The 12,200-nt window shown below is 42.1% G+C and overlaps 1 protein-coding gene across 17 annotated transcripts in view; it reads right to left on the reverse strand.

Moving 5' to 3' along the window:
• The window catches only part of MAGI1 (membrane associated guanylate kinase, WW and PDZ domain containing 1), a 631,971-nt gene that overhangs the window by 410,129 nt on the left and 209,642 nt on the right, over positions 1–12,200 (reverse strand). The window contains exon 1 of one of the 17 annotated variants that reach the window (XM_053897915.1): positions 3,623–3,641. The exons of the other annotated variants lie outside the window; for them this stretch is intronic. Within the exon in view, the coding sequence (XP_053753890.1) occupies positions 3,623–3,626 (4 nt within the window). The 5' untranslated portion in view covers positions 3,627–3,641. Of the gene's footprint in view, positions 1–3,622; positions 3,642–12,200 lie in introns of those variants that run through there. 17 annotated transcript variants of the gene reach the window in all.

The following is a 12,200-nucleotide window of genomic DNA, read 5'->3' on the forward strand; positions in this document are numbered from 1 at the left end:
GCACTCAAAATGAATATTCCCAGGATCTAACCTCATTGCGAACTGAGGTTTCCTTTAAAACAATTTCCAATAATGCTAGAGCCACATTAAAAGGGCGGTTCATAAGTCAGTGGACTATAGTTTTCAATGGATATTAACACCCATACTTACATTTGGTTTAAAAGTATATTCTTTTGGCCAGTGTTTCAAGAATCTTTGAAAATGCAATAGCGTATTACACATTTTCCCCCAGGTTAAGAATAGTATCCAATGCTTTACGTTTAAACGTTCTTCACTTGAAAAGCTGTCTGGTAGTTAAAAAAAAAAGTAACCATATTATCTGGACACACAATTAACATACTGTTCAAAGGTAATTTTATAATCACCTTTCTCAATTTTTTGACATTCTGAACAAAGATTCGTGATTGTTAATTCCAGGTCTAACCCTTACTTAACTGAGTGATCTTAGATGTGTTACTTGATCTTTCAATGCTTCTGTTTCCTCATCTGTAAATAGAGATGCTAATAATATCTGTCCCAAATAGGGTTGTAGGGAAAAACAGATGACTTCATACATGTAGAGCATGGAGAATCATGCCCAGCACACTGTAAGCCCTTAGTAAGTGCCAATCACCATCATCCCTTTTTTCATCATTCGTTATCACTCTTCACATTGAAAGGTACCGTAGCGGTTCAGTGTCAGAGTAGGTAAAAATTGGGGGGTAAAGTGTTATGTATCAAATGTAATCAACCCTTCACTACCCCTCTTTTATTAAAAACTGAAGAGCATCCTTTGGTAATTTTGTATGTCTTTTCCCTAGAAGGAGATAGAGGGAAATCTTATAAAAGACCATACCTGGGTGTCAACGAGTCCAAATCAAACTTATCACAGTCTTCTCCTTATCATTCAGCGGGCAGAATGATATGATTCAATGAGACAAACCAGAACAGTCTCAAAACATGTAAAATGCATCCAGTGTGATAGGTACTCCCATAATGGGAAGTGTTTTTTAATTACCGAGAAAAAAGGCCATACAGGAAACCGGGAAAATTATCATCACTGGGAAGGAGCAATAATAAAAACCTTAAAATAAAAAAATAGTAAAAGGGCTCCTGAGTGGCCCAGTCAGTTAAGCATCCGATTCTGGGATTTCAGCTCAGGTCATGATCTCACAGTTCATGGGTTCAAGCTCTGCATCAGACTCTACACTGGTAAGCGTGAACCCTGCTTGGGACATTCTCTCTCTCTCACTCTCACTCTCGCACTCCCACTCCCACTCACTCTCTGCCCTCTCCCCCATTTGTGCTATCTCCCTCCCTCCCTCTCCCTTCCCCCCCAAAAGTAAATAAACATTAATAAATAAACACAATTTTTTTAAAAAATAAAAATATATCCACTTCTATGGTTTCCAAGTATTTGATGTTCTTAGATTCTACCAGGAACTCCTTGGCATTTTATTCTTGTATTTACTCCCTTTGTGTTAGAACAGATCTATTTGTTACAAAGTTCTTTGTCTTTTCCAGGATGCAAGAGGGTTGGATAAATTAGGCAATCCCAGGCACATTTCTCTAGAAGTTCTTACTTAGTTCTTCTCATTAGTTACCCTACGTTTATTTACAAACTTCCAAGTAACACTGGTTTATACTTTAGATGTTTATGAAAATGAGAGATAAAGAACAACTCTGAGGAAAATCTCTTCTAGGCTAACACTATGGGTCTGGAGTTTCCAGTAGAATATTCTGTTTTGAAATGGCAAGAAACAACCACAGAAAGTCAAGGGTAATTTTTGATTTCAAAAACAGTGGCATTTAGAATCCAGTTATACAGGGGCGCCTGGGTGGCTCAGTCGGTTGAGCGTCCGACTTCAGCTCAGGTCACGATCTCACGGTTCGTGAGTTCGAGCCCCGCGTCAGGCTCTGGGCTGATGGCTCAGAGCCTGGAGCCTGCTTCCGATTCTGTGTCTCCCTCTCTCTTTGCCCCTCCCCCATTCATGCTCTGTCTCTCTCTGTCTCAAAAATAAATAAACATTAAAAAAAAAAATTTAGAATCCAGTTACACAAAACACTGATGCAGTCAAAGGCAATGGCTGGAATATTCCCAGGTCTAATAAGTGGACATTCAAAGGACTGGTTAAAAACAAGAACAACAAATATCTCAAGCTTTAAACTGATAAAAGCGGCTAGGTCTTGAGATCAGATACAAAGTCATAACGTTCTAGAACAATGCCAGGATGGGCGCACCTGGTGACTCAGTCCATTAAGGTCCAACTCGTGATTTCGGCTCAGGTCATGATCTCACGGTTAGTGAAATCAAGCCCCACATCAGTCTCTATGCTGACAACGCAGAGGCAGCTTGGGATTCTCTCTCTCTCTCTGTCTCTCTGTCTCAAAAGTAAATAAATAAATTTTTAAAAAAAAGAAAAGAAAAATGCCAGCATGCTTAAATCTTAGAATCCATCAAGATGACTACCAAATTTGGGTGAAACAATCTTTTCACTTAGATCACTGAGGTGATGTAGTATCTTAGGCAAACTTGGCTGGAGAAAGCTTGACATTATCAAAGTCTGAGGAAGATCTCTACACATCTGGGCATCCGTCTTCCTAGTAGCCCACCTCACTTTCAAACAACTCTCCCACTCACCACTCATCCTTGCTTCAGTCTAATGACACATATAGGTTGTAATTTATTTTTTTAACCATTTATTTATTTTTGAAAGACAGAGCGTGAGCATGGAAGGGTCAGGGGGGGAGGGAGACAAAGAATCCCAAGCAGGTTCCAAGCTCTGAGCTGTCAACACAGAGCCCAATGTGGGGCTCAAACTCACGAACCATGAGATCATGACGTGAGCCTAAGTCAGATGCTTAACCAACTGAGCCTCCCAGGCACCCCATACAGAGATAAGTTTTAAAGTGCACTGGAACCTAATATGATAGTTGTTATATTAAAAAAAAAATAAGAAAGGAAATACATACAAACCAAAACTGTCAAGAAATTCACTAAAAGAGTTCCTATTTTATTAACTCCCAAAGCATCTCTTCTCCTTCTCTCTCTTCCTCCCTCTCACGGGAGGTCTGAACAAAATGGTTACTCATGATATGGAATTTCTAAATACTGTTTGGTTGAGGGAGGGAGGAAAGAGAAGGAGATGGAGGCAATTTTTCATTTGTCTTTGGGGCTTTAACTTTTGACCTTATGAATGCATTCATGAATTACTCATATAACTAAAAATAATGGCAAAAGAGTGAAGCATGTGTGTAAGAGATGTCTAGAAAAATCTAAAAGTGTGTTGCAATTACTTCAAGACCCCCTAAGAATACAAGGTACTACCCAACCCCACACTGCACACTGGGATGAGGAACCAGTGGCTCTATCCAACTGTTGAGAACAATGAGAATTAATAAAATGATGTCAAAGCGCAGGCAAAGACCATCTTTCTCTCGTCCATCCCTATAACCTCCATCAAGCACACAATACCTGGCTTTTAACCAACACTCAAATGAGTAATTATTCAAAGGCTGACTGAAAGGCCATTTTTTCTTCTGTGGTGACTCCAACATGGTCTCCAAGACTCCTTTTAAAAGGATCACCGTGTGCGCGCGCGCGCGTGTGTGTGTGTGTGTGTTTCACTGAGCTCTAACTTACCCATAGTGAAGAACACAAACTTCAACTCTACACCAGGATGTTGTCTGCTGATGGTACACCCATGTAACCATCAAGCAGATGAAGGTAGAGACGTTTCCAGTACCCCAAAAGACTCCTTCGCTGGGGCCTCCTTTTACCCTTTCCACAACATCTTCACCTACTTTTGGTTTTGTTTCTTTGTTTTTCTACCATGTGCAAAATGAAAGAGATTCTGAATAAGACACTGGCAAGGAAGCTCATACTTTTTAATTGCAGAAACCAAAAATCTTTAATAAAGAGATATAGACTAAAAATAGTACCAAGAACCTAGCACTATTCTATAAGGAGATGAAAATTTAACACTGGGCTAAAATTACACAGGTGACATTTATTGTAAAGGGTATTGTAGATATGAAAATGTATTACATTTTCTAAATGAAATTTTCTCAATGAAATTACAGTTTCTAAATGAAATATCTTTATTCTCAATAGTCACTGTTTAAATAATTATTATTTACATGTTTACTTACTACAAATAAAAGATTCACTCAAGAAATAGTCACATGTGACACACTGTGCCCCTCACAAGTCTCATAACTGTTCCCTGTGAGAAACTTTGTTCCATCCATAATTTGAGAATGTCAGGAGGCAACATAATTTGTTAAAAAAATTTTGTAAAGGACAAAATGCCTCAGACCATCTCTTACACAGGAAACGTGAGAGCTTCCAAAAAAACTTTTTTTAACTAAGCCCCACAGAGGCTACTTACACCTTAAAGGTAGTAATAATGATAAATTAACAAGAATCTAGCACAAACTATTTGGGGCATCTCTAAAATCCACTCTGTATCTCTCCCTGTGACAAGTCCAAGAACCGTCACGTCCCATTCATAACAGTCAAGAACTTTGAAAAAAAACATTTGTCTTATCAATGTAGAAGCCCAGAGAAGTATCACACCATTAGCTTCTCAACACAGCCTGGCACGGACTCTGCCCGGCACAGCACACAAGTTAGAAAAAAAGAAAGTTCCAAAGAATCCATCATTTTGCACAACAGAGAATTTTTCAGATGGCTTAGTAAAAGGGACACGTTAATGCCAGAACATCAAAACCGAGGAAAGATTTCCAGAAGACATCACTGACTGGTGTGGACAATTTATTTTTATCAGGGTTTCTCAACCTTGACACCATTAATACTTGGAACCAGCTACCTCTTTGTTTGGGAGCGGCTGCCCCGTGCATTGCAGGATATGGAATGGCATCCCTGATCTCTGCCCACGACATGCCAGTACCATGCCCCCTATGTAGTCACAACCAAAGGAATAACTAACTCCAGATGTTGCCAAAGCCTCTTGGGAGGTAAAATAACCTCTGGGTGAGAACCACTGATTTATAACAAGGACACCCAAGAGAAGCGCCTCGGTTAACCATCCGACTTTTGTTCCCAGCTCAGGTCATGATCTCACCATTCATGAGTTAGAGGTCTGCATTGGGCTCTGCACTGATAGTGCGGAGCTTGCTTGGAGTTCTCTCTCCCTCTCTTTCTGACCCTATACCACTCGCGTGCTCTCTCAAAATAAATAAACTTTAAAAGAAATGACACTGATGACGACGATGGTGATGATAGTGGTGGTGGTGGTGGTAATAATGACAGCAATAATAATAATAATAACAATAAGACAAAACAACCTCCACCTAGTCAGCATTCTACATCACCTGTTGCACTGAGAACTTTATATATGTTTCATCCTATAAAGCAACCGAGAGATAAGTACCATATAATTTTCCACAATTAACAGATAACAACAGAAATGAGGTTCAGAAAAGTAAACTGTCCTCTTAAAGGTCACACAGTTAGGAAGAGGATGAACCAAGGACTAACGAAGCCTAACTTTTAAATTTATAATTTTATTGGGGCACCCGGGTGGCTCAGTGGGTTAAGCGTCCGACTTCAGCTCAGGTCATGATCTCACGGTCCGTGAGTTCGAGCCCCGCGTCGAGCTCTGTGCTGAGGCTCAGAGCCTGTGCTCAGAGCCTGGAGCCTGCTTCAGATTCTGTGTCTCTGACCCTCCCCCGTTCATGCTCTGTCTCAAAAATAAATAAACATTAAAAAAATTTAAATTTATAATTTTATCACTAGCATACTCTCTATTGCCAGCTCAATGAGAGTGCTCTTTGAACAAAGCACCAGGTTACTCCCAACAGGTAAATATGGAACATGGTACCCAAAGGATCTAACAGACCATATCTAGTGTCAGGGCAAGCAGGCCACCAATGGACAGGGAACTCTCAGGTGACTTCTTTTAAAAACATATGCATCACCTATGAGCTCAACATTCCTCGGAGCAACCTTTCAAGACAGGTATCAATATTCCCATGCTACAGGTAAGAAAACTGAGTAGCAAGAGACTGAGTAAATTATCCCAACTCACCTAGCTGGCTTCCCGGACGGAGCGAAGATTTAAAATAAGATCGGTCTCACAGCTGAAACTCAAGGGCTTGGAACACAGTGATTTTATGTGTTGAGCAACAATAATAAAGAACGAACATGCCAACACACTATTAGCAGTAACTGACAAGGGGGAAAAGTCTCTTGGGTCCCATTGCATAGGGAGGCTTTCATAAGACCAACTGAACCCTAGCCTCAGGCTCCAATCGCCTCACAGGCTGGGAACTCTACCGGTTTTCTGTCACTCTGGACCTACCTAGAGGATCTTGGCTCTTGGCTTTTTAGATCACATTTTAAGTAGATCCAGATTTTTTTCTTTCTTTTTTTTTCTTTTTTTTTTTTTTGGTTAAGTGAATTCTCCCTTCACAAAAATATTAAGTTCACAGCTGAAGCTCAGCTGGGAATGTGAGGTATACGAACAATGTGTCTCATGGAAAATCCAAAGGGGAAAGGAAAGAAACAAAAGGAGATTTATGGTGGGAAAATGAGAGCAATACCCAGAGTGGGAATAATCTTAAAGTACAGATATTTAATCTGAGAGAAATATTTGGATACTGGGAATTCCAAAGGAGAACTGAGCCCATGATTATGGTCTAGAAGGACCCATGGGCTATTATTAGGAAGTGCATTTACATTGAAATACAATGCTACATACACACATACGCACACCAGAGCGGTGTAAAAATACTATTTGTGGTCTTCCAAAGCACTCTCATCACAGACAGCAATGATCTGCTCTAATAGCTGGGATAATTGACCACGCTGGGACCCTGAGCTTGTTTCCGGACACTTCAGCAGCTCCAATGCGGAAGATAAATTTAAATTTAAGGCCATTAGGACACAGTAACAAGTGTCACGGTTTCCAAGGGGAGGTTAAGTAAGTAGGTGAGAGAATTTTGTACAAACGTTTACCAGGATCACAGAAATACAGTTCTCCAACGGCATACATTTTATGTTCCCTTGCAATATGAAAATAATAGAGCTCATGCCACTGAGACAACTGAGGGCAATAAAGGCGGCAGAGAGAGACATCGGTGGACATTGAGGAGACATCACTAAATTAAAGAACGATTTAAACCCAGGGGTCTTTCAGAAACACTGTGCGCTGGGCTGTTCACCTTGTTCTACCCAGTCCCATCGCCCTGCAGAAACCCTGAAAGGGTTCCCAATCCAGAAGCCCTTTTACTTACGATGGAAAATCCAACTCAAGCTAAGGAAGGGACACTCTCATTTTCTTACCTAGTCGTACACCCAAGCCCTGGGGCCTGGAAGCCAAGGAATAGGCCAGAAGAGGAGAAGAGGGGTCACCTGGGTGGCTCAGTCAGGTAGCATCCGACTTTGGCTCGGGTCATGATCTCATGGCTCGTGAGTTCAAGCCCCACGTCAGGGTCCACGCTGTCAGCATGAAGCCCACTTCAGATCCTCTGTCTCCCACTCTCGGCCCCTCCCCCGCTCTCACGAGCATGTGCTCATGCCCGCTCTATCAAAACGAAACATTTAAAAAAATTATATAAAAAAAATAAAACAATAGAAAAGGAGGAGAGGATTGGTTGCCCCGAGGAAAAATGGTACCCAGTGACCACAAAAATGGAGAACGGACGTGTCGCAGGCAAGAACAGATACACCGTGCATTCAGGTCGGTCTTGTGCACATTTAACGGTGAACACTGCCCGGTTCCTCCTTCTTCCGTCGGGCTTCACAACCCGCCCAGGGTCCTTTCTTCTGTACAGCCCTACTGCACACCCACTTTTTGAAGTTCCCCTGCAGCCAACACACATCACTCTCTATTTTCTCATTTTCCTTCATTTCAGGATCTCCTCTTTTCCAAAGCATCTCATGATCTCATCCAGGGCCGAAACATGAGCCAGGATACAAATTCATTCATCAAAAGGTGCTACCAGCATTATCCTTGCCAGTGATGTCACGTTAGGTACAATCATTATAACCTGAAGGCATGCGTGCCGCTAGTAAAGCTTCAGACTTTGTGGCACTTTGGGGGAGACCAAGAGGACCTTTCCTCCTCACGCCTTGAAATCGTCCTAGGGAGAGACAGAATGCCTCTGAGGACTCCCTCTTCTATCTAATCTCTAGCCCATACACCTAAAAGGCCAATTGGTGTGCCAGTGACGCCTCTGCTTGGAAAAGTAATACTTCCAAAAGGTTATTTCAAGACAGACTGTTAAATGAAACATGAGTAAGTCCATTAGAGTGTTCATTAGGAACACAAGTCAGAAACTGCTCCAGACAAGAAACTAGCAACGACAACAACAAATGGAAAATGAACTCCAACTCGGCTCCCCGGAGAGAATCGAATGAAGTGACGGGTATTTTCCTTCTCTAATTTCCGAGGACCCAGCAAAGGTTGCATCTCTCTCAGTGATATTAAAGAGCTGGTCTTGGGGGAAGACGAAGGCAGCCCTGTGCTGGAGTTCTGACATTCCTCCATCAGCCAAAGAGGGGACACCCCAATCTCCACATACGGAAAGGAGTAGATCTCTCCACTTCGACAAACTACAGGCGATACAAGTTCAAACCCTGCTACTTACACGACACGTAAACATACACCCACAAGTTCAATAACATACAAATATGTGTTTGGTCAAACTGCAAAAGAACTCACAAAGAAAGCTGCCACTGCAAAGGTATATTGGCCTTCTGAGTAATTTCACTAAACATTTGTTCACGTTATTTGCTTATGGCATACGGATTTACTTTTTTTTTTTTTAATGTTTATTTATTTTTGAGACAGAGTGAGACAGAGCATGAACAGGGGAGGGGCAGAGAGAGAGGGAGACACAGAATCGGAAGCAGGCTCCAGGCTCTGAGCCATCAGCCCAGAGCCCGACGCGGGGCTTGAACTCACGGACTGCAAGATCGTGACCTGAGCTGAAGTCGGACACTTAACCGACTGAGCCACCCAGGCACCCCCATACGGATTTACTTTTAATGTTAGCCATGACATGTGTCTTCCAGTTTCAGTGGTATCCCCTGTGCAGTGACTTCCTCAACCCGCACCTCTAAATGTGGTGACCAGACACCCCATGTGCCCAGATGCTTTAGATGAAAACCTCTGGAATCCAGAATTCCTGCTGACACACCTCAGCCAAACTGGGATGGTCAGAAATTTCCCCTGTGTGGCTTCCTCCCTCCAGAAAAATACAGATGCTGCCTCTGCTGTGACCCCACAGACCCCTGGACCTCTCATTCCCAGATGCATCCGCTTGTTGCCACAACTGTTTTATATTCCAAAATAGAGTATTGATGCACTCGGGAAAAAATAAAAACTCACCATCTACAGGGCTGTCATGACACAGCCTCACTTGCACCACAATCTGCCTCGCTCATCGTAACCCGGCAACGCGACACTGCCTTCCCCTCTACCTGGAAAGGTCTTTACCCGGTTCTTGCCATTCTTCTCGTCTCAGCTTCAAGGGTTACCTTGTCAGAGAAGATTTTTTTCATGGCCTGGAAAGAGAGCTATGGAAAATAGCCCTATTCCCTCCAAAGTTCCAATGACTGTCAACTCCAACAACCCATTTATGTCCTTTGTGGCACCTATATGCTTTTTAATTGTGTCTGCTTTGTTATCTGTGTACGAATTTGGTCTCTCACTCTTCTTCTTCCATGAAACTGTATGTTTCAGGATGGAACCAGGCAATACCCTCATCACCTTGCAAATACCTGGCAGAGAGTAAGCAATTGTTTGGGTAATTAATCTACTGGGGTTTGTTTTGCCTTTTTGGTTTTTTAGTTAATTTATTTATTTTGAGAGAGAGACAGCATGCATGCGTGCACAGGAAAGGAGCAGAGAGGGAGGGAGAGAGAGAGAGAAGGAGGGTGAGAGGGTGAGAGAGAGAGAGAGAGAGAGAGAGAGAGAGAATCCAAAGCAGGTTCCACTCTATCAGTGCAGAGCCTAACAAAGGGCTCGATCCCATGCACTATGAGATCATGACCTGAGCTGACATCAGCAGTCAGACTCTCAACCGAGCCACCCAGATGCCCCTAATCTATTGATTTTAAACAAAAGATTGATGAATAATTTAATGAAGAGCTACATATAGTCTCAGTCAGCTGTAGCTGTCATAACAAAATACCATAGACTGGGTGACTTCATCAACAGGAATTTCTCAGGGTTCTAAAGGTTGGGAAGTTCAAAATCAAGGTATCAACTAATTCATTTCCTAGTGAGAGCTCTCTTTCTAGCTTTCAGATGGCCATCTTTTCACTGGGTCCTTACATGATAAAGAGAGACAGAAAGCTTTGGTCTCTCTTTCTCTTCTTATGAACACACTAATCCCACTAAAGGGACTCCATACTCATGATCTCATCTAAACCAAATTACATCCCAAAGGCCCCACCTCCAAATACCATCACATCAGGGATTAGGGCTCCAACACATGAATTAGGAGGGGGCAGAAACACGCAGTCCATAACACATAGAGACAAAGGAAAGAAAGCTTTTCTTCTCAATGGAGAACTGATTTTTAGCTACTGGAAACTAACTGTAGAAAATATGTATGCATATGGGAAGGCAAAACACTACCACACATTTTTTCATTACTTATCTCCATGTAATTTCACAAAATAATCATAACTCATAATATTTGTTGAGCATTTATTGTTATGGGAACATTTTTCTTGGTCTTATTCAGCCGCTACTGACATGACCAAATGATTAAATCTACATTTGCTAACATTTTCTGGTTAGAGTCTAGGAGATTAATGTCTAAATCCTCGGTTGCTTTTTTCTTATTACATCGGACATCTTTTGGATTGTCTGCCAAGCCCAGAAGCCAACCCTCTTCTTGGGAAGCTTCCTGCCAGATCTCCATGGGGGGGCCCTAGGCAGCCATGATTAGGCTGGGAGTCTAAGCTCCACTCATTGGCCAAGAGCAGTCATGTGACCCAAGCTTGGCAAAGCAGAATGTCTTTCCAGGGAATGTGGAATTGTGACTGAGAGTCAGCTAGCCAGTCTCCGTGGGTGGCTGTACAAGGAGCAAGGGGTTATTCATGTTTTCTTCCATGAAAGAAAGCTGCTCTGCAAAGAAAGAGAATGCTGCAAAAACAAGAAAGCAGAAACACGAGGGAAAAATAAAGTGCTGATAGCTTTCCAGGTCCATTCCCAAGTACCAGCTCATTCCGGACCCTGAGAGCAAGAGATCCCTGTATCCTCAAGACTCCCTCTTTTTCTTCTTCTGCTTCAGTCAGCTTCACTGCTAGCTAGTTCATGTATTGTCAAATAATGTTTTAATTTCCTGAGAACATCAAAATCTTTTGTGTACTTACATACACACGTGTGTGTGCAGGCACATACTCAGCTATAAACACCAAACTATTTCTCCCACAGAAACTCTGGGAGAGGGGAGGTCATCTCATGATCTCTGAATTAATCCAGCCTGAAACTGATCTGTGTATCTCTATGACTCAAAGCCAAGCTATCTCAAGAGCTTTCAGGAAACATATTTTTCTAGACAAATGATAATTTTTTTTAAGCGGAGGGGAAAAATAATAATGTGCCTCAAGCTGGTCATTCTTATCGCATTTCTGACTCAACATAAGTGCAATGAAAAAGTTGGCACAAAGTGGGTGTTCCGGAAATGATCACTGCTGCTAAGTTGCTATTCATATCACCTGCTCCTAACCCAGTAGTCTCAGTGGGGCTGGCAAGGTGGGGGCACACAGTGCTGTGACTCTAAAAACACCTTCTCTGAGCAAAGATTGATTAAAACTACAGGATAACTATACGAATTGGCAAAGAAACTCGGCACTCTGTGCTCCAAAGGAATTCTAGATGACATAAAATTAATGACATAAAATGACTGGCTAAAAAATGAACAAATCAGGAGACTATAGATGCTGGAGAGGATGTGGAGAAACGGGAACCCTCTTGCACTGTTGGTGGGAATGCAAATTGGTACAGCCTCTCTGGAAAGCAGTGTGGAGGTTCCTCAGAAAATTAAAAATAGACCTACCCTATGACCCAGCAATAGCACTGCTAGGAATTTATCCAAGGGATACAGGAGTACTGATGCATAGGGGCACTTGTACCCCAATGTTTATAGCAGCACTCTCAACAATAGCCAAATTATGGAAAGAGCCTAAATGTCCATCAACTGATGAATGGATAAAGAAATTGTGGTTTATATACACA

This window comes from Panthera pardus, unplaced genomic scaffold, assembly GCF_024362965.1.
Source record: "Panthera pardus isolate Hobbes unplaced genomic scaffold, ASM2436296v1 HiC_scaffold_8, whole genome shotgun sequence".
Classification (NCBI taxonomy): domain Eukaryota; kingdom Metazoa; phylum Chordata; class Mammalia; order Carnivora; family Felidae; genus Panthera; species Panthera pardus.